Genomic DNA, 26864 nt, shown 5'->3' with positions numbered 1-26864 from the left:
AGAGTAAAATGAGGAATCCTCAGGGTGCCTTGGTGGCTCTATCCATTGAGCGTCCAGCCCTTGATGTCATGATCTCACAGTTCACGGTTCACAAGATCGAGCCCCGTATCGGCCCCCGCTCTGGGCATGGAGCCTACTTTTTTTTGTACTTTTTATTTTTATTTTTTTAATAGTTTATTGTCAAATCGGTTTCTATATAACACCCAGTGCTCATGCCCACAAGTGCCCTCCTCCATGCCCATCTCCCCACTTCCCCTCCCCCCCACCGCCATCAGTCCTCAGTTTGTTCCTACTTAAGATTCTCTCCCTGTTCCTCTGCCCCTCTCCCCAGCTCATGCACTCTTTCTCTCTCTCTCTCTCTCTCTCTCTCTCTCTCTCAAAACAAAAAACAAAAAACAAAAACAAAAAAAGAATCCTTACTAAGAGCTCAGAAAGCAATGTGCCACCGACTCTGACAAAGCTGTGAGTATTGAGAAAGCACACAGCTTTGAAACCCAGGACAAAGACCATGTGCCTCAGCAAATGCCTTCTATCAGAGTCCGCTGCAGACATAAACACTGCAAAGAGGAATGCCTTCTTTCTCTGGACGGCGGCCCACACATCAAAGAAGGACTTGTCCCCACAGCAAGTGGGGTCTATAAAACAATACCGTAGGGAAATGCCCATAGAATTTTGACTTTGGATACGACGGCCAACGTCTTTTGAAGAACACTTCGAAGCAAACCATATCAACTGTATCAATAATCGGTTATCATTGGAGAAGAGTTTTGGCTCGTGGTCCACAGGACAAGGGCAAAGGTCTCAAGGAATCAGGACTCCCACTACCCAGGAGCAAAAGCAAGTGTTGCCTGTCAGTTCTAGGAACAGGTTGAACTCATCACCCAGAGAAGTGCACACACACTCAGGCTCAGACCCACGATCGGTGGGATGACAGGCTAAGCCAGGGTGTGTGCTTAGGGAATTAGGACCAGAACGTCCCTCTCATGGGTCACTTCCAAACCCCTGCATTTCACAGGTTCTACTAGTTGGGTTGTTTTGTGTTCTTTTAGGCAGTCGTTATTAGATTAAGTCACTGAGTGGACAAATCCCTACGCTTCTGGCTTCATGAACCATAAATCAACTCTAGCCCCAACAGGAGGCTCAGGGAAATCTGATCAACAGACACTTGAATTCCCGACTACAGCCCCAAACCATCTGGCCTTCTTTAAGAGTCTGGTGACAGGAAAAGAAGGTCACCATTTACAACTCAGACTCTGCAGAATCAGACTACACTGGGCCACAAAGAACCCATGTGGAATTTTCCAGAGAAGCCAGACTTGCCTGAGAATTAGAATCCCAGTGGATGACCTAGAGCCCAGGCTTCAAAGGCTTTAAAATGTCTGGAAGAGGGGTGCCTGGGTGGCTCAGTTGGTTAAGCATCTGACTCTTGCTTTTGGCTCAGGTCATATCTCATGGTTCATGGGATCAAGCCCCAAGTCTGGCTCTGCACTGATAGTGTGGAGCCTGCTTGGGATTCTCTTCCTCTCTCTGCCCTTCCCTGCCTCATGCACATGCTCTCTCTCTCAAAATAAATAAACATAAAAAAATTTTTTTAATGTCTGGTAGAATGCTTTCTTAGTGCTGTTAACGGACTTACTACTTCACAACTCACCTGCTTCACCACCAGCCAGTGGCTCCGTGCTCACCATTAGATTGATGGTTGAACTAGAAGCTGACCTTGCTTGTGGTGGAGACGGGGACTGAGCTTTTTCTAGAAAAGAAAAACACATGCGACTGGCAGGACACACAGAAACTGCCTCTCCGGGTTACCGTCTCACGCGAGGGCGAGCCAACGACACGTGGAGCCCGCCGAGTCTCTACAAACACTCCTGAGGCCACTCCTCTCATGGAGCAAAAGGAGGGAATCTGAACTTTGAGTAAATCCCCCCATTTCCTATAGAGCCTCTTCTGCTTTCATCCACGAAAATGGAGCCCCGGTGCGGAAGAGGTTTTACACTCACATCTTCACGGATTATGTGGTGACGGATAGGAGTTCCCTTTCTTTGGGGAGAACTCCTTGATCTCAATTGCACTGGCCCAGACAGAATGGGGGTGGGGGGAGATCCGCAAGAACGTCAAAGGCCAGGGGGATGGGGGGATGGTAGCTAACAGAGAGAGGAAACACCCGCACGGGCAGGTCCCCCAGGGCCACGGAAGGGCCAAGGCGACAAGAGACAATGAGGGCAGAGCCACTGCCTGGTGCACCGGGCAGCATGTGATGCCCTTTGTGGGTGGCCGTGTGTGTCCCCTGGTCTTGGGGCGGTAAGGCGCATGGTCCCCTCGGGTCCTCTGTGAAAAGCCAGTGACTCTGGGGGGTGGGGGGTTTCTGTTCACTGAACATGGAAACGAACTTTAGACACACGGTCATGGTGGGCAGTCGAGCCCCCGGTCAGGTTCCACGGATGTGGAGGAGGCTTCACGTAGGCCAAATGGATCTGGCCTCCTTCACAAATGGATGTGGCCCTTCAGGACCCCCACAGAGGGCAACAGTTCACAAGGAATCCCACCTTCCATGGAGCTCATCTACGAAACGGGGCATAACCAAAACACCCAGGCTAAGCTCATCAGTTCAGATCCAACGGACAAGCACCAACCCCTCTATGTCCTGTTTGACATTCTGTGTGGAAATCAGGTACCGAGTGCTCAGGGAGGCCCACGTACTCACTTGTAGTGAAACTTCCTTGGTAGGCAGCTCTGACCTGAGACTTCAAGTAGCAAAGCACCGCCACGTGGTATGTGTGCCCGGCGAGCAGGCCCCCGATGGCACGCTCCGTGACCGACAGGTTCTGCCTCAGCACCAGGGACTGATCGTGGGCCGAGGTGACAGTGAGGTCATAGAAGTAAGAACTGGGGGGCTCGGGCCTCTCCCAGTGGAGTCTGGCGCTATTCTCCGTGATCTCCGACACCTGGACCTCCCGGAACGCCTTAACTGTAGGACAGATGGAAGCAGAGTGTGGAGATAAAACTCACCATCCCGCGAGACTGTAGCGCACAGGCAACAGAACGACCGAAGCGATGACCTTGGGGTGAGCAGGGAGCTAATTTCTCGTTTGGGCTCCTGAGAACTGTTAGTCTCGTGAGCCAGCAACCTACATAAAACGTGGAATTCATAATCTCAACGAGACATCACTATGTCTTTCCTGTTGATAATCTCTCATTAAGGAGAAACTTTGCAAACACACAGTCCAGGAGCGCCTGGGTGGCTCAGTAGGTCAAGCGGCTGACTTTGGCTCAGGTCACCATCTCGCAGTTCGTGGGTTCGAGCCCTGCATTGGGCTCTGTGCTGACAGCTTGGAGCATGGAGCTGCTTCGGATTCCATCTCTCTCTCTCTCTCTCTCTCTCTCTGTCTGTCTGTTCCTCCCCTGCTCTCACTCTGTCTCTCTCTCTCTCTCAAAAATAAATATTAAAAAAAAAAAAAGGAAAACATACAGTCCAGTGCACTAATCTGAAATGAAGCACTGAAAACAGAATGAGCCCCATAAGTTAAAATGTTTTAAGTCACGAAACTTCAGGGCATGACAGGAAATTCTTTTAAAGGAATCCCTGCTTGCTTTCTCTCTGTCCATCAAATGAAGACAATTTCCCCCTTTTTACAGACATACATTCTGCCTTCACCTTTCTATATGGTTTGTGACTCTCTAGTATCTTCCAGGATCAGAGTGAAAAATAAAACAACAAATTCTGGGTCTCAGTAAGCCCACCCACCCTCGTATCTCATTCCATCTGGAAGGTGCCTTCCCCACGGACAGTATTCGTGGGAAGGGGGGTGGGGGGAAGGCTGATTGTCCGGGCTCTGACTTGCCAATTTATGAAACTCAACACTCCAGTATAGCCACCGCGTGCACCTTGGGGCCTCCTTCTGCCAGAAAACCCAAGATGGGATTCGGGGCTTGGGGTGGGCAGTGGGGGATGGAGGCAGCAGAGGGTAGGAGACTCATTTCACCTGCTCCTTGTGAGGGGCTCGCCAGCCTCACAGAGGGAAGAGAGAGACGGCTTTCTAACAGAAAAGAAAAGCAACGTTTTGACAATTGCATGCTCTGACCAGCACCTCCTAAATTGCATTATCTAGAGGTACAAATCCCAGATCAATGACAGCATTTCAACAGCCTTATAAACAGGCTTCAGAGGACATGCCCTGAGCACCAGCAGTAAGGGTGTGACAGGTGGGCGGCCCTAACGGTGCTTTCTTACCCATGGGCTTCGCAGCGTCTGGCTTGCTGGTAGCCGGTCTGGCCGCCTGGGGCTTGGCAGCCTCGGGCTTGGCAGCCACCGGTTTGGTCACGACAGGGGGTCTGACCGCGGCTGGCTTCGCAGCCACTGGCTTCGCAGCCACTGGCTTCGCAGCCACCGGCTTCGCAGCCACTGCAGGTCTGACCGTGGCCGTTTTGGTGGCCTCGGTCTTGGTGACCTCAGGCTTGGTGGCCACGGGTCTTGCAGCCACCGGTCTCACAGCTGCCGGTTTGGGTGCGGCTGGCTTTGCTGCGACTGGCTTGGAGGCCGGCAGGTTTACCACGGTGACCGGCTTTGTTGTGGTGGTCACCGGCTTCGTCGTGGTGGTTACCGGCTTCGTCGTGGTGGTTACCGGCTTCGTCATGGTCACTAGTTTGGATGTAGGACTTGAAGTCACGTTATTCGGAATATTTCTGTTAAGACAAATTAAATTTTTTTAACGTTTATTTATCTTTTTAGAGAGAGAGACAGCACATGAGCAGGGGAGGGGCAGAGAGAGGGAGACAGAATCAGAAGCAGGAAGCAGGCTCCAGGCTCCGAGCCGTCAGCACAGAGCCTGACACGGGGCTCCAACTCCTGAATGGAGAGATCATGACCTGAGCCGAAGTCGATGCTTAACCAACTGAGCCACCCAGGTGCCCCTTAAATATTCTTTAAGCCCTGGGTATTTTTGCCTGCTATCTAAAATTTCCAAAAGCAGTCCCATGAGCTATGCAAAATTTGCTGCTTTATCAAAATGCACCCAGCAGCACTGATGATCGCACATCAGTATTGCTTATATTAAATTCTTTCCTTTTAGAATCGTGCCACAGAAAAGATACTGAAAAGCATATAAAGTAATAAAATCATTAAAAATGAAGCCTCCAGGGGCGCCTGGGTGGCTCAGTCACTTAAGCATCTGACTCTTGTTTTCGGCTCAGGTCATGATGTCACAGTGTGTAAGTTCAAGCCCCGAGCTAGGCCCTGGGCTGACAGAGTGGAGCCTGCTTGGGATGCTTTGTCTTCCTCTCTCTCTCTCTCTCTCTCTCTCTCTGCCTTTTCTCACCCTGCTCGCTCTCTCCCTCTCAAAATGTTTTTTTTAAAACTGAAGCCTATATTGTACTATATACATCGGTCAGCTTATTTCTAGTTTATAAAATAAGAGCAGGAGAAAGTAAAGAGACAATAATAAATATTTTAATTATTATTATCATTGACAAGAATAATTATACTTGAAAATGTCCAAAATATAAAAATTGGCCAACTGAAACATATACACCAAGAATTTTTTTTTAAATGGTTAATAGCTACTCTCATGATAAGAAAGCTTCCACTTGGGACACCTGGGCGGCTCATTCGGTTGGGCGTCCGACTCCGGCTCAGGTCATGATCTCGCGGTTCTTGGGTTCGAGCCCCGCATTGGGCTCTGGGCTGACACCTCAGAGCCTGGAGCTGCTTCAGATTCCATGTCTCCCTCTCTCTCTGACCCTCCCCTGCACATGCTGTCTCTCTCTTTCTCTCTCTCTCTCTCTCTCTCAGAAATAAATAAAACATTAAAAAAAAAAAGTATCCACTCAACAAAATGCTGTGTCGAGCTCAAATTTATAAAGTCAGTGTATACTTTCACTCTCACACCTCGTTGTGTATGTTTGTTTGCACTAATTTTGGGGTGTGTGGTTGTTTTTCCACAATGTCTTGATCTCTTACGAATCCCTAGAAGGACCAGCAACATAAAGAGACACGGCGGCACAGATCCACCCTTTGTCCACTTGCGGCCCTGAGAGGACACTCGTGAATTTCTAGAGTTGTCACACTATGTCACAGGCAGTAAGTTTTCAGCTGATGTCATAACACTTCAAAGACTAGGTTATACTGCCCATTCTGTCTTCCGAAGGATCACGTTAAGAATGTCCGAGAGAGGGGCGCCTGGGTGGCTCAGTCGGTTAAGCGTCCGACTTTGGCTCAGGTCATGAACTCACGGTTCGTGGGTTTGAGCCCCGCATCGGGCTCTGTGCTGACAGCTCAGAGCCTGGAAGCTGTCTTCGGATTCTGTGTCTCCCTCTCTCTCTGCCTCTCCCCTGCTCATGCTGTCTCTATCTCTCTCTCAAAAATAAATAAAACATTAAAAGTTAAAAAAAAAAAAAAAAAAGAATGTCCGAGAGAAATCACAAAGATAATTAAGGCGAGGGAGAGAGAGCCTCTGAACCTGGACGGACACACATGATGCCACCAGAAAGGGCCCCAGCTCCCTTAGCGGTGACTTTCAGCACCTCTCTCCGGGCACGGGCAAGAGCCGAAGCACTGAAGGGATGGGAGAGGGAGGCAGGTTCTCCGCCTCAGCCTGCAGGTCAGCTGGGAGGCAGCCACATGCTCGTTTTTCGAGCATAATTCAGGTCCACATCTCCTCCGGGTGCTACAGGCGGGACCTCTGCTCCCCCACCAAGCGTGACAGTCTGTGGCACAGCCTTCAGTGGCACAACACGCCGGCACGTCGGCCGGGCTCAGCTCCTGCCACCAAGCCCCCGTCACCTCGCCCTCTGTCCCACAGCCACAGGGCCCTCCTCTCCGCTCCTGGAGTCGGCACCGCAGGTGGAGCTGAGCCAGCATCCCCGCGGGCACGAGCCCCGTCCGCCTGCCCGTCAGCCTTCCGGGTAGAACAGGCACCTCCCCTTCAGGTGTCACCACCATCACCCGTGTTATCATAGCACTAATCACGTTAACACTCGGAGCCCATTTTTTTGCTTAATGTACTCAGTCCTTCCGTGTGAGATCATCTCACACCAGGTGCCGCAGACCGTTTAAACACACGGTCCCGACTTCCCACCCTCTGTTCCCGTGCCCTTCATGGCGTGATGTGACCGGGCCCCCCGTGGAGTCTAGTCCCCCTGCTGTTGAATCTAGACTGGCTGGCACACTGGACGTGCCTTGGCCAAAAGAATACGGCAGAAGCAACCCGCGCCGGCTCCAGCCGCGGCCTCTGCCTCCTCTCACGGACCCTTCCCATCCACCTGGGGGCAAACTCCCAACACCGTGTCCTGGAGAACGAGAGGCCGTGGGGAGCCGGGGGGAGCCGACTGGCCAGGACCGTCCTCACCACCATTCATGGCAGACGAGACCGCCAGCCAGCATGTGAGTGAGGCCAGCTGAGCGCAAGCAGAAACTGCTGACCCCCAGAAACGCACATGAAATAAACAGTTGTGTTAAGCCACTAAGTTCCAGGACATCTGCTATGCAGCAAAAGCAAAGGGATACAACAGACTGTCTGCAACGCATGCTCCTCGTGCCCCTTGGGAAGTCACAGTCTCTGGATTTCACTGTCCCCGTCAGGAGGTCAAACACGGTCCAGAGGGTCTCTGCACTCTCTCGAGCGCTGTAGTTTTTGAGATCATCGTGATGATACTTACAACTGCTTGTGACCAAACTTGACAAGATTCTTTGTCAGCTGGTCGCCTTGGAACCAATCACACTGTTTCCTGATGTCCGGGGACAAGTAAAAAGCATTTTCACCTGGAGAGAAAGAGAGGAAAAAGTAGATCTTGCAAGTGCCTGCAGATCACATGGAAATTAAAACTAATCTGCTAATGGGTTCAACGGAGCACCTAGTATGTAGTCCATAAATATTTGTTGAATGAATTCATTCCCCCAGACAAGCTAAGCCCAATCAATTTAAACAGTAAGCGTGCTGGTCCTTGGTCCCTAAAACATCCCAGGCCCAAAGCTTCTGTTTGGCAATAGTCGGGTGATTAGTTAGGTTGAAGGAAAGATGTACTCAGGGCGAGGGGGAGACAGGAATAGAAGAAAAACCAAGTGCAGAGTTTAACAAGTTCCAAGCTCTTGAACATCGCATTGTAATCGAATTACCTGCAATGTTTTCTCAATGCTGTGTTTAATAAAACTTTTATTTTTAATCTTTGGAAGGCAGTGGCAATGTTCCCAGGGAGAACTTTCCGGCCTAGCTTTGCTTCGTGTTTTTTCTCTAAGACTCTGGAGGGACAGGCCTTCACAAGAGGGAACGCTGTTTTCATGGAGCTCACCTTTCCCTCGAATAATAAACTCTCTGCACATGCGTGTTCGTTTCTGCTTTCTAGAGCTCCCTCATTTGGGAGACACTCTCCTGTGCTGACCTGGGGCCGTGCACCCCCTCAGGGACCATGCAGTCCACTGGGACCACAAACCACACGCATGAATAACCAGGAGGCCGTGGGACAGATACGGAAAGTAGCATCCAGAGAACGATGAGAAAGCCTGGGAGTTGGTGGGCATTCACGGTTAGTAGGGGCAAATAGAGATAGGCTTTGAGGATGATTTGTCACTAAGCCAGAGGCGGAGAAGTCCCAGGGAGGAGGGTCACATCAGCAAAGGCCCACAAGTTTCCAAGTATGGGGCTAGCCGCTAAGCCCAGATCAATGCAACTCCTTCTAGGAGCTTCCCCATTATTTTGTCGTGCATCACAAATATGCACTTGATCCACTGTATATGTGCAGGGACATGGGGTCTATGGCTGGGAGGTGTCCAGTCAAATTTGGTTGAATATATGAGTCACCAAGGACAGGATGTTCACTGTCAACTGTGGCTCCTGAAGTATGTCTGGGACACAGTAGGTGTATGTATATGTGCTGAATGAATAAACAAGTCGACATCAGCACACTAGACGTCTATTCCATGCCCACAGCCCCAGGCCCCGCTAGCCTGAGGGTATGGGCTGGCAGAAGGCCCTGACCCAGGCCCGCACTGTCCCCTGCAGGACTTACTGCCGACGAAGGATGGTAACAACCTCCCAAAGCGCATCAGCGGCTCCTCGTTGAGCTCAGTCGACTTATCCAATAGTTTGAAGAAGACGTCGCTGGGCTCACTGGCGAAGTTGTACACCTCCTTGACATTCACCTTCCTGCCGATGCCCAGAATCACGAAGAAGTAACCCTTGCACTTGGCCTGCAAGATGACGCTCTGGGCCTCTTCCAGCTGCTGCTTGCCCACCTCACCCGTGAGCATCAGAACCACGATCTTCATGTCCCGTGGGTTGGGTGCGCTCTCAAAGACGTTCTCTATGGTGTATTCGATGGCGCGGCCCAAGTCCCTCGTCCCCTGCAGCTGGGTCATTCTGCTGCTGAGAAAGTCTACCAGCTTCTCCTTGGAGCCGTAGTCCGTCAGGGAGAACTCCACCTTCACAGGGGGCGCGCTGGCGTTCCCTACGGACTCATAGGGCGCGTGCTGCACGACAGCCACCCTGGCAAAGTGCTGGGAGGCCTTGGGGTCTGGGCTCAGGTCCAGCTGTCTGACCAGGTACCCTATGTACTTCCTCATCTCATTGAACTGGAACAGGCTGGTGGACTCGGAGCTATCTAAGATGAAAGCCATGTCGATGTCCACGTCGCTGCCCGCCGCTCTCCTGTCCCTGAAGGCAGGCCTCCAGCTGCCGAAGCCACAGGACGGGTCAATGTTGCAGATGTCTAGAAAGAAAGAAGCAGAGCAGCCCATTTATCCTGTGACTCCCGCTGCAATTCTGTGCGTCGATCTGTTGGGAGTCTGGGGTAACTAAATCATCACATAATATAGAAGCCTATTTATAGCTTGCTGCCTTTCTGTGGCCAGATTTCAGTTTTTATCACCTAACACTAAATGAAACAGTTCAGTAAGCTAAAATCCTTATTCTGATACTATGGCATTGGCCTCAGAAGAAGGAGGGAGAGGAGGGGGAAGGAGAGGGAGGAGATGCTAGAGGGAGAGGGAAAGGGGGAAGGGAGAAAAGGGTGGAGGGGGGAGGGGGAGGGAGAAGGACAGGAAGGGGAAAGGAGAAGGGAAAGAAGGACTGGGAGATGGGGGAAGGGAAGGAAGACAAAAGAATGGGAAGGGAAGAGGGAAGGGGGAGGGGGGGAGGGAAGGGGACGGGGAAGGGAAATAGAGGGGTAGAGGGGAAGGGAGGGGAGGGGAGAGAAGGGGAGGGGAGGGAAGGGAAGAAAACTACTTCTTTGCCACTCTTTGAAGAAGTGTGTCTAAAAAGTCACAAAGCCAAATCATCAAAATCTGGACTCCAAGGTCAAAATGTAAACAGAGCCTACTTTCTCCTTTATTTCCTCTTTATCAAAGAGAAGCTCTGTTTGGGGGCTTCCACTTTAAATGTGGAAACTACTTAAGTGGGAATTACACTGGTAAACGTGAGGCGTTAAGGATCTTCTTTTAACCCAAGCCCTTTATAGGGATGGCGAACATTCGTTCAAACGTCACCCGGTGGAGAGCATGGTACATTGTGTCACAGATGGTCCTGTTGGAGGAGCACCTTACCCAGGCAAACGTGACACGTCAGGACGTTCTTCAAGAAGTCGGTGAGGTCTCTCCTAGGGGGCAGGACAAGCACGTGTCCCACTGCCGTGTTATTGATCTGGTTTAAACGAAAGGAAACGCTTGGTAGGAGTGACTATGATAAGTAACTATTTGAAAATACAGCAGCGGAATAGAGTCACATCAGTAAAATAAGCTTCTCAGCCGATCACTCTCTTCTGGGGGGTTGTGTTGGCGGGTTTGGGAGGAGGTGCTGAGCTTAATAGGAAAATACCGGTTTTCTTCTGCGGAGCTGAGCTGACCTTCAAATCCCTCCCCTGCACTTTCTGCAGGGCCCGAAGGAAAATTATTTAACCTCTCTGAGGTAGTCTCCTGAGCTGCAAAACGAGGTGCTGGTAAACTCCCCATGTCCAATTAGATGGTACACGTGAAGTGGCTGGCACAGCCTCTAGGGGGTCGTGGGCCCTTAAATAGCCCAGTTATTCTCAGCAACAATAAGAGCAACTGACAAACATTAGCCCCAAACTCTCCGAGAAAGGGATTTAACCATAAAGCAAGTAGTGAAGTCCCTTCTAGAAGACTCAAAAAGCCCTGCTCATCACGGTGCCTTAGAATCCATCACTAAGTAATCATTTAGTGAAAAATTAAATGTAACTAATGACTGAATAATTGACTTTGCGAACTTGCTGGAACACTGCTGTTGAGACACACATGTGGTTCTGGGCCTCTCGGCCCACACGAGGGAAAATGTACATAAATGAGCCCCTTATGAGGGCAGAGAGCTGGAAGGCCAAGCTGGATTCCCAGGCCTTGCGCTTTTGCTCACACTGGCCCGTGGTTTGGCGGAATAAGCCCTGAGAGACGGTACCAATTACCAGACTGTCTTTCGCTGACGTGGGCAGGAGTAAAACCACAGAATACCCAGTCTTGGAGGGAAGATGGTAGAGACCACCCCTCCCCCACTTTGCCCTTCACAGGCGAGAAATCTAAGACACAGAGAGGTTGAGTGACGTGACCATGTTACTTCGACGACCTGAAGCTAGGAAGGGGGCAGGCTGCCCCAAGGGCTCTTTTCCATTATGCCCATCGCCCACTCGTCCTGAGCAATGCCGCTGGCATCGGAATGGAGTAAACATTAAGCGATTAATTAGCCAAATATTATATATATTATTATAGCAATTCAACAAGCTATTGAAGCAAATGACAAGGGAATGCTTTGTGCCTTCACAGCGAAGGCTGACCCTTGCCATCGTGGCTGAGGAAAGTTTGAACAGGGATGCGCTGATGTCTGGGGGACCTCACGAGGACACCGCAGGCCTCAGGGGAGATTCGCCTCCAGCATGTGAGGAAGGACCCAGTGGGAATAAGTCACAGGCATCTGGATGTCATTCTAGAGCCAGAGCCACTCGGCTGTCCTGGAAACAGCACTAGAGGGACTGCCAATCCCAACAGCCTCATCCCGGAGCTTTTGGAAACTATGGGGCAGGAATCCATCAAGGCGGTGCCAGGTGCCCGAGAACATTCTCAGAGCCCAAGGGGGCGGAGGGGGGTGTCACCAATGCCCGTGGGGCACAGACCTGCAACGCTTTGATGAGCTGCCGGTCCTCCTGGCTGGTGAGGAACAAGGGTGTGATCCCCGCATCCGAAAGCTTTAGCACAGCCTCCCTGAGCTGCGGGGACGCCCTGGTGGGCTTATTGCTGAAGAAAACGGCCACTTTCCTCATCAGGAATCCGTTCCTCACGCGCTTAAACGTGTTTCTGGCCACGAAGGACATGGCCGTTTCCAGACTCTGCTGCTTGGACGTCAGAGCCACCTGAAGGTTCTTGATCTTGTCCAGGAGGACCGACTTCTTCTTGGAGTCGGCGAACCGGATCTCCGTGGTCACCTCGTTGTTGTAGGTGACCACGGCCACGCGTGCCCCCCTCGGGCAGTTGCTCTCAGCAATGGTCAGGTCGCCCACAATCCTCAGGAGCACGTCCCTCATCCGGCTGAACGTGTCTTGGGTGACCCCCTCCGAGGTGTCTAAGGCAAAGGCCAGTTCCGTCGGGAAGACGGGGCATTCCAGGGGCCCTGTGGGAAGTGGTGGGTTTTCAAGAACCAACTTTACTTACCGGGAAAGGGGTCTTCTTTCTGCAGGAGAAAGTCAAACGGCTGAAATCAACTTACCGTAGCAGCAAGCTACAAAAGAAACAGAGAGAGTAGTGAAACACGGGTACTGCATGAAAATTTCAAACGTCAGAGCAGACATGCATCACTGACAGCAGAAGATCAGTACTTACGACATTTGTCTTTGATGCTCTGGACAAGGGCACATTGCTTTAAAAGGAAAGGAAAGAAGTGTGAGGGGGGGTGGACAAGAGGCTTACAACTCAATGACTGGTGATGCACACATGCAACTTACATCCACGGAGTCACCTCTGTTGCCTTTGGGACCCTGTGGAACAAGAAGGAGAGGGTGAGAAGAGCCGCGGACGCACAGGCCCAGCAACGCGATGGAAACGTGGGTGGGGAAGCAAAGGTGGGTCTTGGCTGCCCTTGACCATTTTCAGGCTCTCCCTATAAATGTGACTTTACTGCTCAAGGAACAAAAGAGAGAGGAAACTCTGAGAACAAAAGCGTTTCCCCTGCAAAATGAAACATTCTCCGCCCTGGAGAGCTGGAAGGTTGTGACAAATCGAAGGAATCATACATCTGGGCTTGCGTCTAAGCATGACTTCCAAGAGAAGAGCTTTCTTTCCGCTTGCGATCTTAGTGCCTCCTGTTCACAGAAGGGACAGTGACGGGTCACTTAGCTAAGCCTCAGCTCCAGATCTAAAGAACACTGGCTGGATGCCACCCCAGAGGAGGTCCAAGGACCAGCCTTCAGCTGCCCTCAGGGTCTCATCCCAATATGCGGCCACCATGATGGCCACACAGTTGTCTCCTGGGCCAGTCAGGTGTCTATCTACAAGACAACTGACTCCCTTAACTTTCTCCCATGAAATGCTTCACTTTCTTAAAGGCAGCAATCAGCTGACTTAGCCTTTACCCAAGTTTGACCCGTCTAATCCCTCAACTTTTCCTCTTAGGAGTGATCATCCATCATCCTTTGAACCTCATGAAATTTAACGCAGGGAGATGATATAGGGAGAAATTCAATTAAGAAGACAAAGATGTTCGCAATGAATAGATACAACGGAAAAGCTGTGAAAGGTCACCCTCCTGGCCCCAGGTGGCCCAGCACTCGTGGGTTTTAAACCACAAATCAGAAGCTCTCTTGGGGATTTTAGAGACCACAGGAAATAGTCCACAAACCAACGTCTGACATAAATTACACTTACACTACTTCAACAAGATGCAACCAAGAGGTATTAAAACTTGTCCCTTTTTTTTTTTTTTTTTTTTGTCCTGTACACAAACCTCAAACCTACACCAGGAAATTATCAAGGCAAATTACAATATACCCTAAACCACAAGGTTCCACAAGAAACTTCTTTGGAACGTTTCTCATTACTCTAAAATTCAAAAGCTCTTTTCTCCATTGTGGCATCAAAGAAAAGTGGTTTATTTAAAAAAAAAAAAAAAAAAGGCAATGACAACCAAAACACAACATGCCTTTTCTGTGAGGGAAGGAGGCCGTAGGAAGTTTACAAAGGGGCACATGTAAAGCATCCAGCCCATGGCTGGGCTGGAATTGGGTGGGTACTTACAGATGGTCCTGGGTAGCCAGGGTCTCCCTTCTGCCCAATTGCCCCTGGAGGTCCTGAATTTCCCTAGAAAGGGCAGAACAAACAGTGCTCAGCTCTGAGAGAAGATGGAAAACTCACAACTCCTTCAGTTGGAAGGGATGGTGAAGGTGATCTAATCCAACCCTCCTCGTCCCTGTCACTGGGACAAATGTTCCTCTGTGAGGTGCTTGCCCAAGAACCATTAAGACTATCGATGGAGGGGCACCTGGGTGGCTCAGTTGGTTAAGTGTCTGACTTTGGCTCACATCATGATCTCGTGGTTCATGAGTTTGAGCCCTGCGTCAGGCTCTATGCGGACAGCTCAGAGCCTGGAGCCTGCTTCAGATTCTGTGTCTCCCTCTCTCTGCCCCTCCTCCACGCTCGCTCTCTCTCTCTCTCTCTCAAAAATAAAATAAACATTAAAAAATATTTAAATAAAAATTTAAAAAGAAGTCTATTCGTGGACACACAAGCAATCAATAAATGGCAGTTAATTAGACCCCACCCCCACCCCCGCTCAGTGCAGATGACCAGCCCAATGTGTTAAAAGCACCTGGAAAAGTAAATGAGGTAGTTTATCCTCACTGAGCAAATTAGCAGGATCAGATGATCATGATTTTCACTATATTTTAAGCTACAAATAACTGTTTCCCACATCGAGACTGCAATTTGCTAATTCAGGACTCAGCGCAATCTTAAGAGGATAAGTAAACATCCACTGAAGACAGTAATTTGGAGCCAAAAGCAGCTTCAGGAAGAGGACTCTAATGGCCTGGAGGCGGGAGCACGGAGTCTCGTGGTCCTTGAGAGGTGTTAGCGGGAGGGCGTCTCGGGGCCTCCCCGTGAGGGCAGCTGGGCTGAAGGGCACAGCGCAGTCAACCACAGGGCGTTCTGAGGACGCTGGTCTGGGGCTCAGGATTCCTTTTCTTCTGCCCCATGTCCCGCTGGCCCGGAGGCAGGCGAAGAAGGAGAGTTTTCACCACCCGCGTTCCCCTCCCCCACCTGCAGCCAGGAGCAGGCGCACTCACCCTGCGGCCTCTGATGCCTTTGGGTCCCGGTGCTCCACCTGTCCCAGGCTCCCCAGGGGTGCCCTGCGAAGAAAGAGGCACACTGAGCTCTGCAATGGAGGCTGTCACGGAGGGTCCCCGGGGCATCTGGACCACACTTCCCAGGGCGGCCAAACAGCTAACTCTGATTTACATTCCTCTGGGTCCCAAGTGCGTCCGTGTCCTCTGCAGATGCAGCTTACTGAACCCACAATGACAACAGCACACAGATCACAGCAGTTTACAAAGTGTGTGGTCGCCGTGTCATTTGAGTCGGCCCTCACAAGTCCCGAGACAAGTACACACTGTCCACTGTCACCTCCGCGTAACAGGTGACAGGGCGGGGCCTTAGTAAGCGGCTGACTCAACACTAGCACCACAATATTCTGATTTTCAGCCCTTGAACATGCCAGACGCAGCCCCCCAAAACCGTGACGTTTCACCACCAGGGGAATATTTATTTACCTTTGGACCTGGGTACCCAGGGAATCCTCTTTCTCCCTGTAAGAGATAAACAAAGAGCTCAGTTGTGGGTCCTAATCCAAAGGCATCTAAAAGAAATTATTCTTGAGCAGAAAAAAATACACCCACGGAGTCACCAAGACAAAAATAATTCATGGTATTACAATCCAATTTTGAGAAATAATCCGCTCAAGATACAAGATGTCAGAAGTTCAAGCATCCTCAGCAGATAACGCACTTTTTTGCCTTTGCGTCCTTCACCGCCAATCCCATCTCTGCCGTCATCGCCCTGGGGGTGGAAAGGGAGCGTTACTGCAGGCCGCCATGCCGGGCACCCCACAACCGACACCCCACAACCGCTCTGTCTAGAGCCCGGAGCACAGGGTCCTTGGGTCCCTGAAGTGTTCCCAGATCAAGGGACTATTCTCGCTCCCACCCCATCCTCCAAGTGTAAACAAGATGGCGTCTGTAACCGAGTGAGCTGAACGGGACTCCTTTGCAAAATGGTGCTGGTGTGCCACCAATGAAAAGAACATCAACAGCCGCTGGGAAAGACAGTGCTTGGGTGTGGAATCAAAAAGCCAGTAGGGCGCCTGGGTGGCTTAGTCGGTTGAGCATCCGACTTTCGCTTAGGTCATGATCTCGCGGTTCTTGGGTTCCAGCCCCACGTCGGGCTCTGTGCTGACTGCCAGCTCAGAGCCTGGAGCCTGTTTCAGTCTGTGACTCCCTGTCTCTCTGACCCTCCCCTGCTCACGCTGTCTCTCTCTCTCTCTCTCTCTCCTAGAAATAAATAAAAATATTAAAAAAAAAAGCTTTAAAAAAAAAAAAACCAGTGAACCTGAGACTCAGAGTGGAAAGGACTTCTGGAAGGTCGCCTTGCCGACGTACATCCGTGAGTCTTTGATTCTACTACAAAGCAAGAACTCGGGACTCAGTCTCTCACGCCCTCCTGAGCCTCCTGTGCTCAGACCTTCTCCCCTCTCCTCTGTGGCTTCCCCCCTCCTAGGTCATGCCACTGGCTGCCTTCTTTCCAAACACCCCCTGCCTATTCTCTCCAGTCTGTCCAATCACACTCTCTCTGGAGACTTCCAGAACTGCACTCCATTGACTATTTCAAAAGAATCAGAAGAATGTGTGTGAAATATATACATTAGTATCTCTAAAACATACGCAGAGCATGTTATTTAGTTAATTTAAAGTTTTAAGCAAACATCAACAGCTAAAGAGCCATTGTCCCAGAAGTTACAGATACACAATCAAGAAGAGATTTCCTTCAATGGTCTGAATAGATTATAAAGTCTGACTTTTTCCCCCTTTGCTTCTGAAACTAAAAGTAACAGAAACGGATCCTTTAAACTTTAGTTTTCTGTAGAGAGGTTACACACACACACACAAATATTTTAAAGTTTGGGATTATAAATCAGATCAACCGCGTTCTCAACACATTCTTAAAACGTGCTGCAGATTTCTCTTCCCTGTACACAAGTGTATCTTACAAAATTATCGTTAGTGAGCACTTAGATTGTCTTTAGATAATATTTTTAAAACTGAGTTATCAAGGTGATAACTTCTATTCCTAGGGTGTCTCATCCAAAGGAAACAGTTTCAGTCTGGATTGAAACCTGATCAGATCCGATTCCATTTTAACCGAAGGATATTTATTTCTCTGCAGAAAAGCTCCATCTAGTCATGGTCACAAACCATTTGAAGGATGATAATGAGGGTGGTTCAAGCTTCAGTGAGTCCCCACATTCACTTACCAGGAAAAACATAAAAGAAATGTCTTTCCCCACTCGTCCCTGATGTAATGAAACTTCTTTTGAAATTAACTTGCTGTTTATAAGCAACCAGTCTCACTGCGTTCAGTCATACCCCCAAGGATACAAGAAGCAACTATCAATGACCTCTATTCGGAACCAACCCAGTTGGCAACGAGAAAGCCTAGCCCAGAGAAAGGCCCCAACTCCCCGCCTCGGCCCTTCAGCGAAGGGTCAGCCTCGGCATGTCCTGATCTTACCGTCTCCCCTCGGGGGCCCTGGCTCCCGACGCCTCCCTTTGGTCCCGGCTCTCCAGGCTCGCCCTACGCACGAGAAACAAGGCCGAGACCGTTGTGGGTCCAAGACCAATTTAAAACGTGGGGGGGGGGGGAGGGGAAAGGGAGTGATGGGCATGGAGGAGGGCACTTGTTGGGAAGAGTACTGGGTGTTATATGTAAACCAACTTGACAATAAACTATAAAAATAAATAAATAAAACATGATTCCAGGCAATTTCTGTTCACCTTGCCGGCGGCAAGGTGGCTGAAAGCTGCTAACTTCACCTTTCAGATTTTGGTAAAACCGATTTTTCTAAATTGCCATGTTCGGGTGTGTGGACTCCCGGAAAAGAAGCCAGGAAGCTCTGTGCTTGTTCTCTGCATTTGCACGGCCTGGGGACATGCTGACGGGGAAAGGAGAAACAGAAACAGGGCAGAAGCAGCCAGGAACATGGGTGGGTGTTGACTTGAGCGGGGAAACCCCCCAACATCACCAAGAGACAGAGAGACAGCTGTGGATTCACATGAACGCATTTCCTGTACTGAGAAAAGGCTGCCCTTTCAGGCCAGTTCTGATAAACTGTGTTTTTTCTTAAGGCTTATGGAAAGTCGGCTCTCAGACAGTCTTCATATGACAAGCTGCTGTTATCCAAAACAGTCGGGGATCCAGGCCTCTAGGATTAGCTAAATATGGCCAGCAGAGCACTGTGTGTGCGGTGCCAATGTTTAAAGAATGTGTGTTCGATGCAGTACTGGGGCTGTGCTGAGTGCCTCCGATCTGCTGATGGCTCCAAGGACGCTGGACACCGCCCGTCACACACAGAGGCACGAACAGATCAGGGAACCCACTAGCTGCTGGCTGGTTCTGGCCACAAGACGGCCAACCTGCTGAGTCCTGCTCATGTGTGCCCTTCTGGTGGGACAGGGCATGGACCCCACCGGCCAAGCCGGCTGGCAACGGGGGGAGGGGGGGGCTGAGTGCAGGCTGAGCAGGTGAGCACACGGACAGATGTGGGGGAGGCCACCTCAGGAAATGAGCTCTACTTCTGCCAAGACAAACCTTTCTTCCCAGGGGACCGACTCTGCCACGTTCTCCAGGAACACCCACAGTCCCTCCACTTCCCTGGAGCAGAAGGAGAGGCGCGTGTCAATGAAATAGCCACCCGCCAGCCCAAGGCCCCGCCCCCCGCCCCCCACTCCGCAGCACCCAGGGCCCCGAGAGGTGCTGCAGACCCAAATGCCCCAAATGCACACAGACATGGCTTGTGTAAATCCAACACATCCGTGTGACCGCTCGGCACCAGTGTCTGCAAACCAACAGGTGCTGCAGTTCATATCCCAAGTCCCTGACTAGAGAATAACCCGGATTTTGTGGGGCTTTGTTTCCTCTCCCTTTTCCCACCTCCACAGCGACACCTGATTACACAGGTGCGGAATCCTGTACACATCTCCCCTGAAGGAGTAAATAAATAATGAAGAAACATAGCTCTTAAAGTGGGGTGTAGCCTCCGGAGCCCAGAAATGAGCCAAATGAACATGCAAAAGACAGTTGGTAGGAGCTCTTTCTCATTGGTGACTATTAGGAGAGTTTCACCTCACCTCCACTCCACCTTAAACTCTTGACTAGTCAGAGCTTAAATAAAGCTGAATAAAACCCACAAAAGCTTTGAAAATAGGTATTTTTCAGATGGTGAACCGGGGAAGGACTGTCTAAGCCAACAAGAGCCCTCATGAAGTTCCGGCTTGGTGGCAACACCTTTTTGTCCATTTCTGTAGCAACAGGCCAGCTCTTTGCCAGTTTTTGGTCACTACTGTTTTCCGTAACACATGACAGCCTGGCTCCCTGAATGGCATATCAGACGGGACGGATGCCAGAGTGTGCAGTGCTGGGGACCAGTCCCCACCCGGCTCTAACTCATTGCTTCTCATTGTCACCAAGAGCTGAGATGCATGTTCATGCCTGTGGTCGTTCAAGTTTGAGGAGCAGCATCTATGTTGAATTGGAGGGTAAGGAATGCCTTACACCAAATACCGAACCACAAGGCAACCTCTGCGGGCCACATATGAAACAATCTGTCATAAGCCAAGAATCTGGGCAGATCTAGTTAAGAGTTTACAAAGCTCCAGCCTCGGGCTTTGGAGATGCAGGATGGCCTCCCTAAGCTCACCACCCAGCTGGCCAGTGTTTGGAAGGAGCAGCCCCGGGATTCAGAAGCCCCTGGAGAACCAAGAAAAAGGGTCCCTTACTTCCCCAGGCAAACTGGCCAGTCGCCTTGAGGACTGAGGCTGACCCGGGGTCTGTGTTGGCAGGTTGGAGGCGAAGGGAGAAGCCCGTCTACAGTAACACCCTCCGCAGGACCTCAGTCCGTGTGGGCCCTGTGCTCTCTGCTCAGCTAAAGACGGGGTAGGATCAAGCACACTTACCCGCGGCCCAGAAATGCCTTGTTCACCAATCAGGCCTGGAGGACCCGTGGGACCAGGGGGACCCTGAAGAAGCAAGAGGCCAGTGTGAGTGCTGCGTCGGGGCCATCCCATGAGGAACATCAGGGTGACACACGCACTTTGCACAGAGCCCAGAGCCTCGCTTCTGCCGGCCAAAACGACCCCTTGAGACCACTCTTCCGTCTCAGCCGTGAAGGGTGGCTCCAGCCCAGGACACAAATGCGGACGTTAGTTGAAAGAAATACAAGAAGCCCTGGTGGCTCTGTCGGCTAAGCGTCCGACTCTTGATTTTAACTCAGGTCATGATCTCAGGATTCGTGAGTTCGAGCCCCACATCAGGCTCTGCACTCTCAATGCAGAGCCTGCTTGGGATTCTCTCCCTTCCTTCGCTCTCTGCCCCTCCCCCACTTGCACTGTTTCTCTCTCTCTCTCTCAAAAGAAATAAATAAACTTTATAAAAAACAAAAGGAAGAAGAGTTCAAACAAAATCTTGCATACGTGCCCACAGCAGCACTATTCGTAAGTTCCAAAAGGTGGGAAGAGCCATGTGTCCCCCAGCTGATGACGGGGGACACAAACTCTGGTCTGTCCACACAGCGGAACATTCTGCAGCCACAGAAGAAAGAATGAAGCCCTGATACCTGCTGCAGCCTGGGTGAGCCTCAAGCACATGATACGTGGGAAAGGAAGGCAGACACAAAAGGACAAACATTAAATGATTCCATTTCTATGAAGTGTCCAGAATAGACAATCCATAGAGGCAGAAAGGAAATTAGTGGTTTCCAGGAACTGGGGGAGAGGACATGGGAATGACAGCCCAATGGCTCGGGGGCTCCTATGGGGATATGAACATGTTTTCAGCCTATGTAGATCCAATGGTTGTACCACACCATGAACGTACTATATGCCCCTGAATTGCTCAGTGGTTAATTCTGAGTTCAATTTTATAAAATCAATTGTCGCTTCATTTAAATTTCAAACAAAGGTGGGGGCTCCTGGGAGGCTCAGTCGGTTGAACACCTGCCTCTTGATTTCAGCTCAGGTCACGATCTCACGGTTCGGGAGTTCAAGCCCTGCGTCAGGCTCGGTGCCGACAGGCTCTGTGGAGTCTGCCTGGGATTCTGTCTCTCCCTCTCTCTCTCTCTCTCTCTCCACCCCTCCCCTGCTTGCACTGTCTGTCTCTCTCAAAACAAATAAACATTTAAAAATAGATAAATAAAACAATTTAAAAAGCACATACTAGAGCACCTGGGAAAACAGCACAAGGCACGCAGCCGCATGGGGGTACTGACCTGTGCACCGCGGGTGCCCTGCTCTCCCACAGAGCCCGGCTGGCCCGGGCCGCCCTTGTTGCCCTTGGAAACAAAAGAAGATGAAGGGGGTGGGTTAGGGTGGTTGCAGTGCCAGCTCTCTAGTCCACAGTCGCCTCTGGGCATGGGGGGAGGGGAGTGGCCCCACAGTGGGGTGGAGGCCACCAATGCAGCAGCCCCAGGATGAGATATTCAACACGTATAGCTAGTATCACTCTGCACGCCTATGATGGCCCCCCACTCCCGCCTCACCTCTGCTCAGGATGGTTCTGAAATCAGGATTTGTTAATCCAAACCTGCCTTGCACAGGTGAGCAGATGGGCACAGTAAGATGCTGAGACTGGCCTACGACCAGATGGGGGGGCGCGTCAGGATGCGGGACCCCCAGACCCCACCTCCTCCATCTCTCTCCTCCATTTCTGTCCCTCGTCCCCATGGCCGAGCAGTTTCACAAGCCGCTTAGAAGAGGCTACATTCACGGAGTTGGTAGAGAAGGTGCTGGCTGCTGGTTGAGCCCCACGCCTTGACGGCAGAGGGACAAAGCTTTTGGCTCCCGGGCTGATTGCATTCTTGCCCTTTGAGAGCGCACAGTGAGTCACGGGTGATGGAAGGAGACAGGTGCCAAATTAGACGCTTACCTTAGCTCCCGCTGGTCCCCTTCGGCCAAAGCCGCCCTGTGGGGAAGTCACACACACTGAGAGGGCGCCTGGGGGACGGAGCCCGCGGCTTTCTGCGTCTTGAGCCTCCGCGAGCCGGACACCGTGGCTGGCCCTGAGCACGCGCACACGGAAGACACGCTTCCTCCTGCCCTCCTCCCCGCCAGGTTTGCTTCCACGCTGCCCTGCTAACCACCCAAATGCAAGTTTTCAGAGTTACTGCAAACCTGCCAAGCAAAATAATGACTCCTCTGGCTGCACAATCCCAGCCAATGTCAAAAAAAAAAAAAAAGTATGTAAAAACGGTAATGTCAACCTTTCTGTTTTTCAACCATTTTCTTAACTGCAGGGAGAAGTAATGAAATAGGTCAATTATAACGGAAGGGAGTCGCAAGCTCTCCAAACGCTCCTGGCCAAATAGAACACCCACTCAGCTAAGTAAAGGATCAGGAGTGCACATGCGTGAACCTCAAAGCCCAGCTGTACTTAGTCCGGGCTCATGACTTGGCAACATCTTCCTCCATGTACCAGAGGTGACCCTTCGTTCAAATAACCGCGGGCCCACTGCGTAAGCAACGCTTTCATTCCGACTCTGTGATTGCTTCGTCTCCATTGGAAAGGTTTGGGACGGGATGCAGGAAGGCGCCGGCTGTATCTTTGTGAGGTTAAGGGTTGGTTTCTGGACACTGTAAGGCGCCAGCTCTGTTACGGGGCTTGGCCCATCTGCGGCATCAACCAAAGAGACATTCTCCATGCCCAGTGGAGACTTTCTGGGGTGACTGCTTTAACATTATTCGCTGTGGTGGAAGCTTCTTTAATGGAAGACCTTGGCTTCATTCTACCGATGACACATGGACAGGCGGAGGAGAAGGAGACCGGCCAGGCCACTCCTTCAGAGTGACAATCTGGCTGGCCTCCCCCAAAGGGGACATCTAGGCTACCAGTGCTCAATGAGGCAGCGCTGAGGCCAGAGGCAGCCTGCAGAAGTCTCCATGTGGTGTGTGAGGCATGAGGTAGCCCAGCAGGGAGGACACGTGTCGCCTTGGCATGAGCCAGGCACAGCGAAGTCCTAAGGGAAGGAAGGGCGGCCCCGGCCAGGCCTCACCCTACAAGAGCCCTTGACTCCATCAAGTGTAAACCGAAGTCTTGAAACAAATTGTATGCAGGACTCTATTTTAAGTCATGTCACGAAAAGAAGTTTTGGCTCCTCTCACACACTCAGCAGACGGCACACTGTAACCACTGAGTACCTCATCATTGCTTGGTCAGTACACAGCCCACCAGCAGGATTCAAATAGGAAGCTCAGAATTTCTAAGACGGCATTTTCAAATTTTGTTTTCTTCTGAATTCTAAAGGCACGATTTTAAAAATTACGCCCCTTAGCCTACCACTGAATCACGGGTGAGAGGCATTCCTTCCAAAAGTCCTCATCTCAGGGCGCAGCCCCTAGGGTCCAGGCACTGATGGAGCCCTCACGGCACGGCTGGCGACAGGGAAAGGCCGGAGGTACCATTCGTGGCTGCACGGACCCAGTTGCCGCCGCTGTGCTGTCAGCTTGTGAACAGAGCCACCCTCACTGCCTCTGACCATTTGCAAACTTCCAGGCCACTCCTCCCCCGTGCAGGGACCCTCTGCCGCTTCCGGAGCTGCGCCCTGTGTCCCCCGGGGCCTGGGAGTTCCCAAGAGTTTCCCAAGGATCGTGTGCAGAGCTTCGGTTTTAGCAGCTCTTCGAGGGGCTCCAGAGATTAGGCACACAAGGGGCTCTCGTGCAGCAGGCATTCGCGAAATGTCTTGAAAAAGTAAGAAACTAGGGCCCCTGGGTGGCTCAGTCAGTTAAGCGTCTGACTTCAGCTCAGGTCATGATCTCATGGTTCGTGAGTTTGAGCCCCGCGTCGGGCTCTGTGCTGACAGCTCAGAGCCTGGAACCTGCTTTGGATTCTGTGTCTCCCTCTCTCTCTCCCCTCCCCCACTTGTAATCTGTCTCTGTCTCTCAAAAATAAATAAATGCAAAAACTTTTTTTTTAAGTAAATTAAATTAAATTTAAAAAGAAAGAAAAGGCAACCAACCGCAAGATGCAATTCGGTAGGAAACAGAATCTGGTTTCGTTGCTTGAATCACAGCCACACAAACAAACAATGACTAACCCACAAGTACTCAACCCATCAGCCTTCCTGCCCCTTGCTCCCTCACTCCCCCCGTGTTCGCGCCTCTGTTTGGACTTTAAAAATATTTAGCGGGATAAAACCTAGCCAAGTGTTCGAAAGTGGCAAAGACATTCCTTTTAAAACCTTCTGTTGGATGCGGTCTTTTTTGGACCGGAAGGAGGCAGAACTGGGCGCAGGAGACGATGGAGCACAGAGCAAACTTAAGAATGAAACGCTCGTCGAAGCAGCGAGATGGGTGAGGACAGCCTCAGAAACCCCCTTAAAGTGGCTGAGTAGCGCTGCCCCAGATTGGGTGGGTGGTTTAGGAGGCTCTTGCTAGCCCCCCCACAAGGCCCCCCGAGCCCTAAGAGGTACTCACATCCTTCCCGGCGTCTCCAGGCCTTCCAGACACCCCGTCTCTCCCGGGGAGACCCTGGCGTGGAGGAAAAATCAGCGTAAGACTCCCGTCCAACTCTGGCATATTGTGCCCGAGACCACGGGAAGGGGTGGGGGACCCTCGGACGTGGGTCATGCCGTCTGCACCAGCCTCTGGCCGGAGAAGCACAATCCATGAGTATCTAAGGGGCACAAATCCTGCAGCAAAGAAGCCCCTCTGGGTAGCAGCTGGAGGCTGCCTTCTCGGGCACACAGTCCGCTCCCGACCTCGTGTGCCCACAGCCGTGAGGACCACTTCCGTGGCCGCTGTGGCTGGGGGTGAGCCCTCGGCAAAGGGGGCCCGGGGATGCAGAGCACAGTACCATGGGGCCGATGTCCCCGGTTTCTCCTTTGGGTCCTCTCTGCTGACTGTCCCGTCCTGAGTCACCCTGTAGACAACACGGGTCAGGGACGTGAGCCACATGTGCAAGCAAAAGGCGCTTGAAATTCCCTTCAGGCAAAGAGAAGAGTTTGCCACCTTCTCCATCTGTGGCTTTGCAAAACCTATGAGCCAAATACCTCTCGGGCCAGCCTCCCCTCCTCCCGGGACAGCCTCCCTCCTCCCGGGACAGCCTCCCCCCTCCCGGGCCAGCCTCCCTCCTCCCGGGCCAGCCTCCCCTCCTCCCGGGACAGCCTCCCCTCCTCCCGGGACAGCCTCCCTCCTCCTGGGCCAGCCTCCCTCCTCCCAGGACAGCCTCCCCCCTCCCAGGTCAGCCTCCCCACTCCCGGGCCAGCCTCCCCCCTCCCGGGCCAGCCTCCCTCCTCCAGGCCAGAACAAGGCAAGAGGGACCATGAGGCCCTGTTCTCCCTGGTGAGGAAGGACCGCTGCCCACTGCCCAGGGGACCCACGATCGGGCTGCAGGGTGAGATGGGTGGGCTACGTGGGACGTGGCCGAGGGGTACCCCTCAGGGTCCTACATTTTTGCCGCCTCTGACACCTTCCTGAGCACCCAGTCCCGCTGGATTCAAGTGCCCTGAGGCCACCTTCTAGGGAAAGTCCCGAGGCCTATGACGAGCTTTGCACACACTATCTCTGCAGCCGGAGAGCAGACCCGTCTCCAAAACTGGACAACCAAGTACGTCATCAACACGTTCTACAGCGATCTCAGAATTCTGGTTAAAAATTCTTCCTCTCAGCCCCCTTCCCAATGACCCTCTTCCCCAGACGTGGGTCTCAAACTGTCCACGAGGAAGCTCGCTTACCGGGTCACCTCGAATTCCAACGTCTCCCCTCTCCCCTTTGTCCCCTTTGGGTCCCTTGTCACCCTAAATAAAACATGCAAGCAGAGACAGAAAGGAGATAAGGTTTCACACTGGCATCTCCCCCTTAAAAATCACATTCTTCAGTTCATAGGTCTTACACGGAAGCGCGTTTCCCATTTACTCGTTTGCACGGAGGCAAAATTCCTTCCAAATATTTCCGAGTCGTTCAGGTAATCCCAAATCTTTACTAGGGCCTGTTCTGTACCGGGCAGTGGGGATTTATGTAAACAGAACAGGGTCCGCCCCTGCCCTATCAGATGTACTCCTCAGATAAAAAGATACGATGTCATTGTCACAACTGACAGAGGACATAGGAGACACCAAGGATGCGCTCCCAGAGGACATCAGGGAAGGCTGCCTGGAGGAAGTAGTCCTTGCATACAAGATTAAAAAAAAAAAGTTTTCTCAAATGAAATGTTTTCAGTTGTTCCGTCATGACAGCACTCTGCAAACACACTCACCCTTCTTCCGGGATTCCCTTTCTCTCCAGGAGACCCGGGCAGTCCTTTGTCTCCCTGCCAAAGACAATGAGAAAGCGTCACTCCGGCCACAGCTCGCACCGTGGACTGAGGCACGAGTCACAGGGACATTCAGGACCGGACACGGGTTGGGACACAGAGTATGAAGTCGCTTACATCTTCGCCGTTGAGACCATCCAGCCCGATTTCTCCTAATTCACCCTGCGAGGGAACGAGACAGCCGGTGAGGAGAGAGGGCCGTCTGGTAAGGGAAAAATGACAAATATTCGGCATGCTTTAAACGTCAAAAAAGAAAAGCAGCGTAGGTACCTTCTCTCCTGGGAATCCACGAGAGCCCTGGAAGGGGGAGGAAAGG

General features: G+C 51.6%; 1 protein-coding gene across 1 annotated transcript in view; it reads right to left on the bottom strand.

Annotated features, from left to right (window-relative positions):
* The window catches only part of COL6A3 (collagen type VI alpha 3 chain), a 78775-nt gene that overhangs the window by 6684 nt on the left and 45227 nt on the right, over window positions 1-26864 (bottom strand). The window contains 25 exon segments of the mRNA XM_039228600.1: window positions 1652-1750; window positions 2705-2968; window positions 4232-4683; window positions 7654-7756; window positions 9001-9699; window positions 10532-10628; window positions 12106-12599; window positions 12696-12707; window positions 12809-12845; window positions 12931-12963; window positions 14219-14281; window positions 15265-15327; window positions 15748-15783; window positions 15983-16033; window positions 17762-17824; window positions 18839-18901; window positions 20203-20265; window positions 21513-21575; window positions 22169-22204; window positions 24712-24765; window positions 25091-25156; window positions 25971-26033; window positions 26492-26545; window positions 26666-26710; window positions 26819-26845. Of these exon segments, the coding sequence (XP_039084531.1) occupies window positions 1652-1750; window positions 2705-2968; window positions 4232-4683; window positions 7654-7756; window positions 9001-9699; window positions 10532-10628; window positions 12106-12599; window positions 12696-12707; window positions 12809-12845; window positions 12931-12963; window positions 14219-14281; window positions 15265-15327; window positions 15748-15783; window positions 15983-16033; window positions 17762-17824; window positions 18839-18901; window positions 20203-20265; window positions 21513-21575; window positions 22169-22204; window positions 24712-24765; window positions 25091-25156; window positions 25971-26033; window positions 26492-26545; window positions 26666-26710; window positions 26819-26845 (3100 nt within the window).

The sequence above is a fragment of the Hyaena hyaena genome, unplaced genomic scaffold (genome assembly GCF_003009895.1).
Source record: "Hyaena hyaena isolate Hyena2069 unplaced genomic scaffold, ASM300989v1 scaffold_31, whole genome shotgun sequence".
NCBI lineage: Eukaryota > Metazoa > Chordata > Mammalia > Carnivora > Hyaenidae > Hyaena > Hyaena hyaena.
The sequence above is the reverse complement of the archived record's forward strand: the minus strand, read 5'-3'. Positions and strand labels throughout refer to the sequence as shown.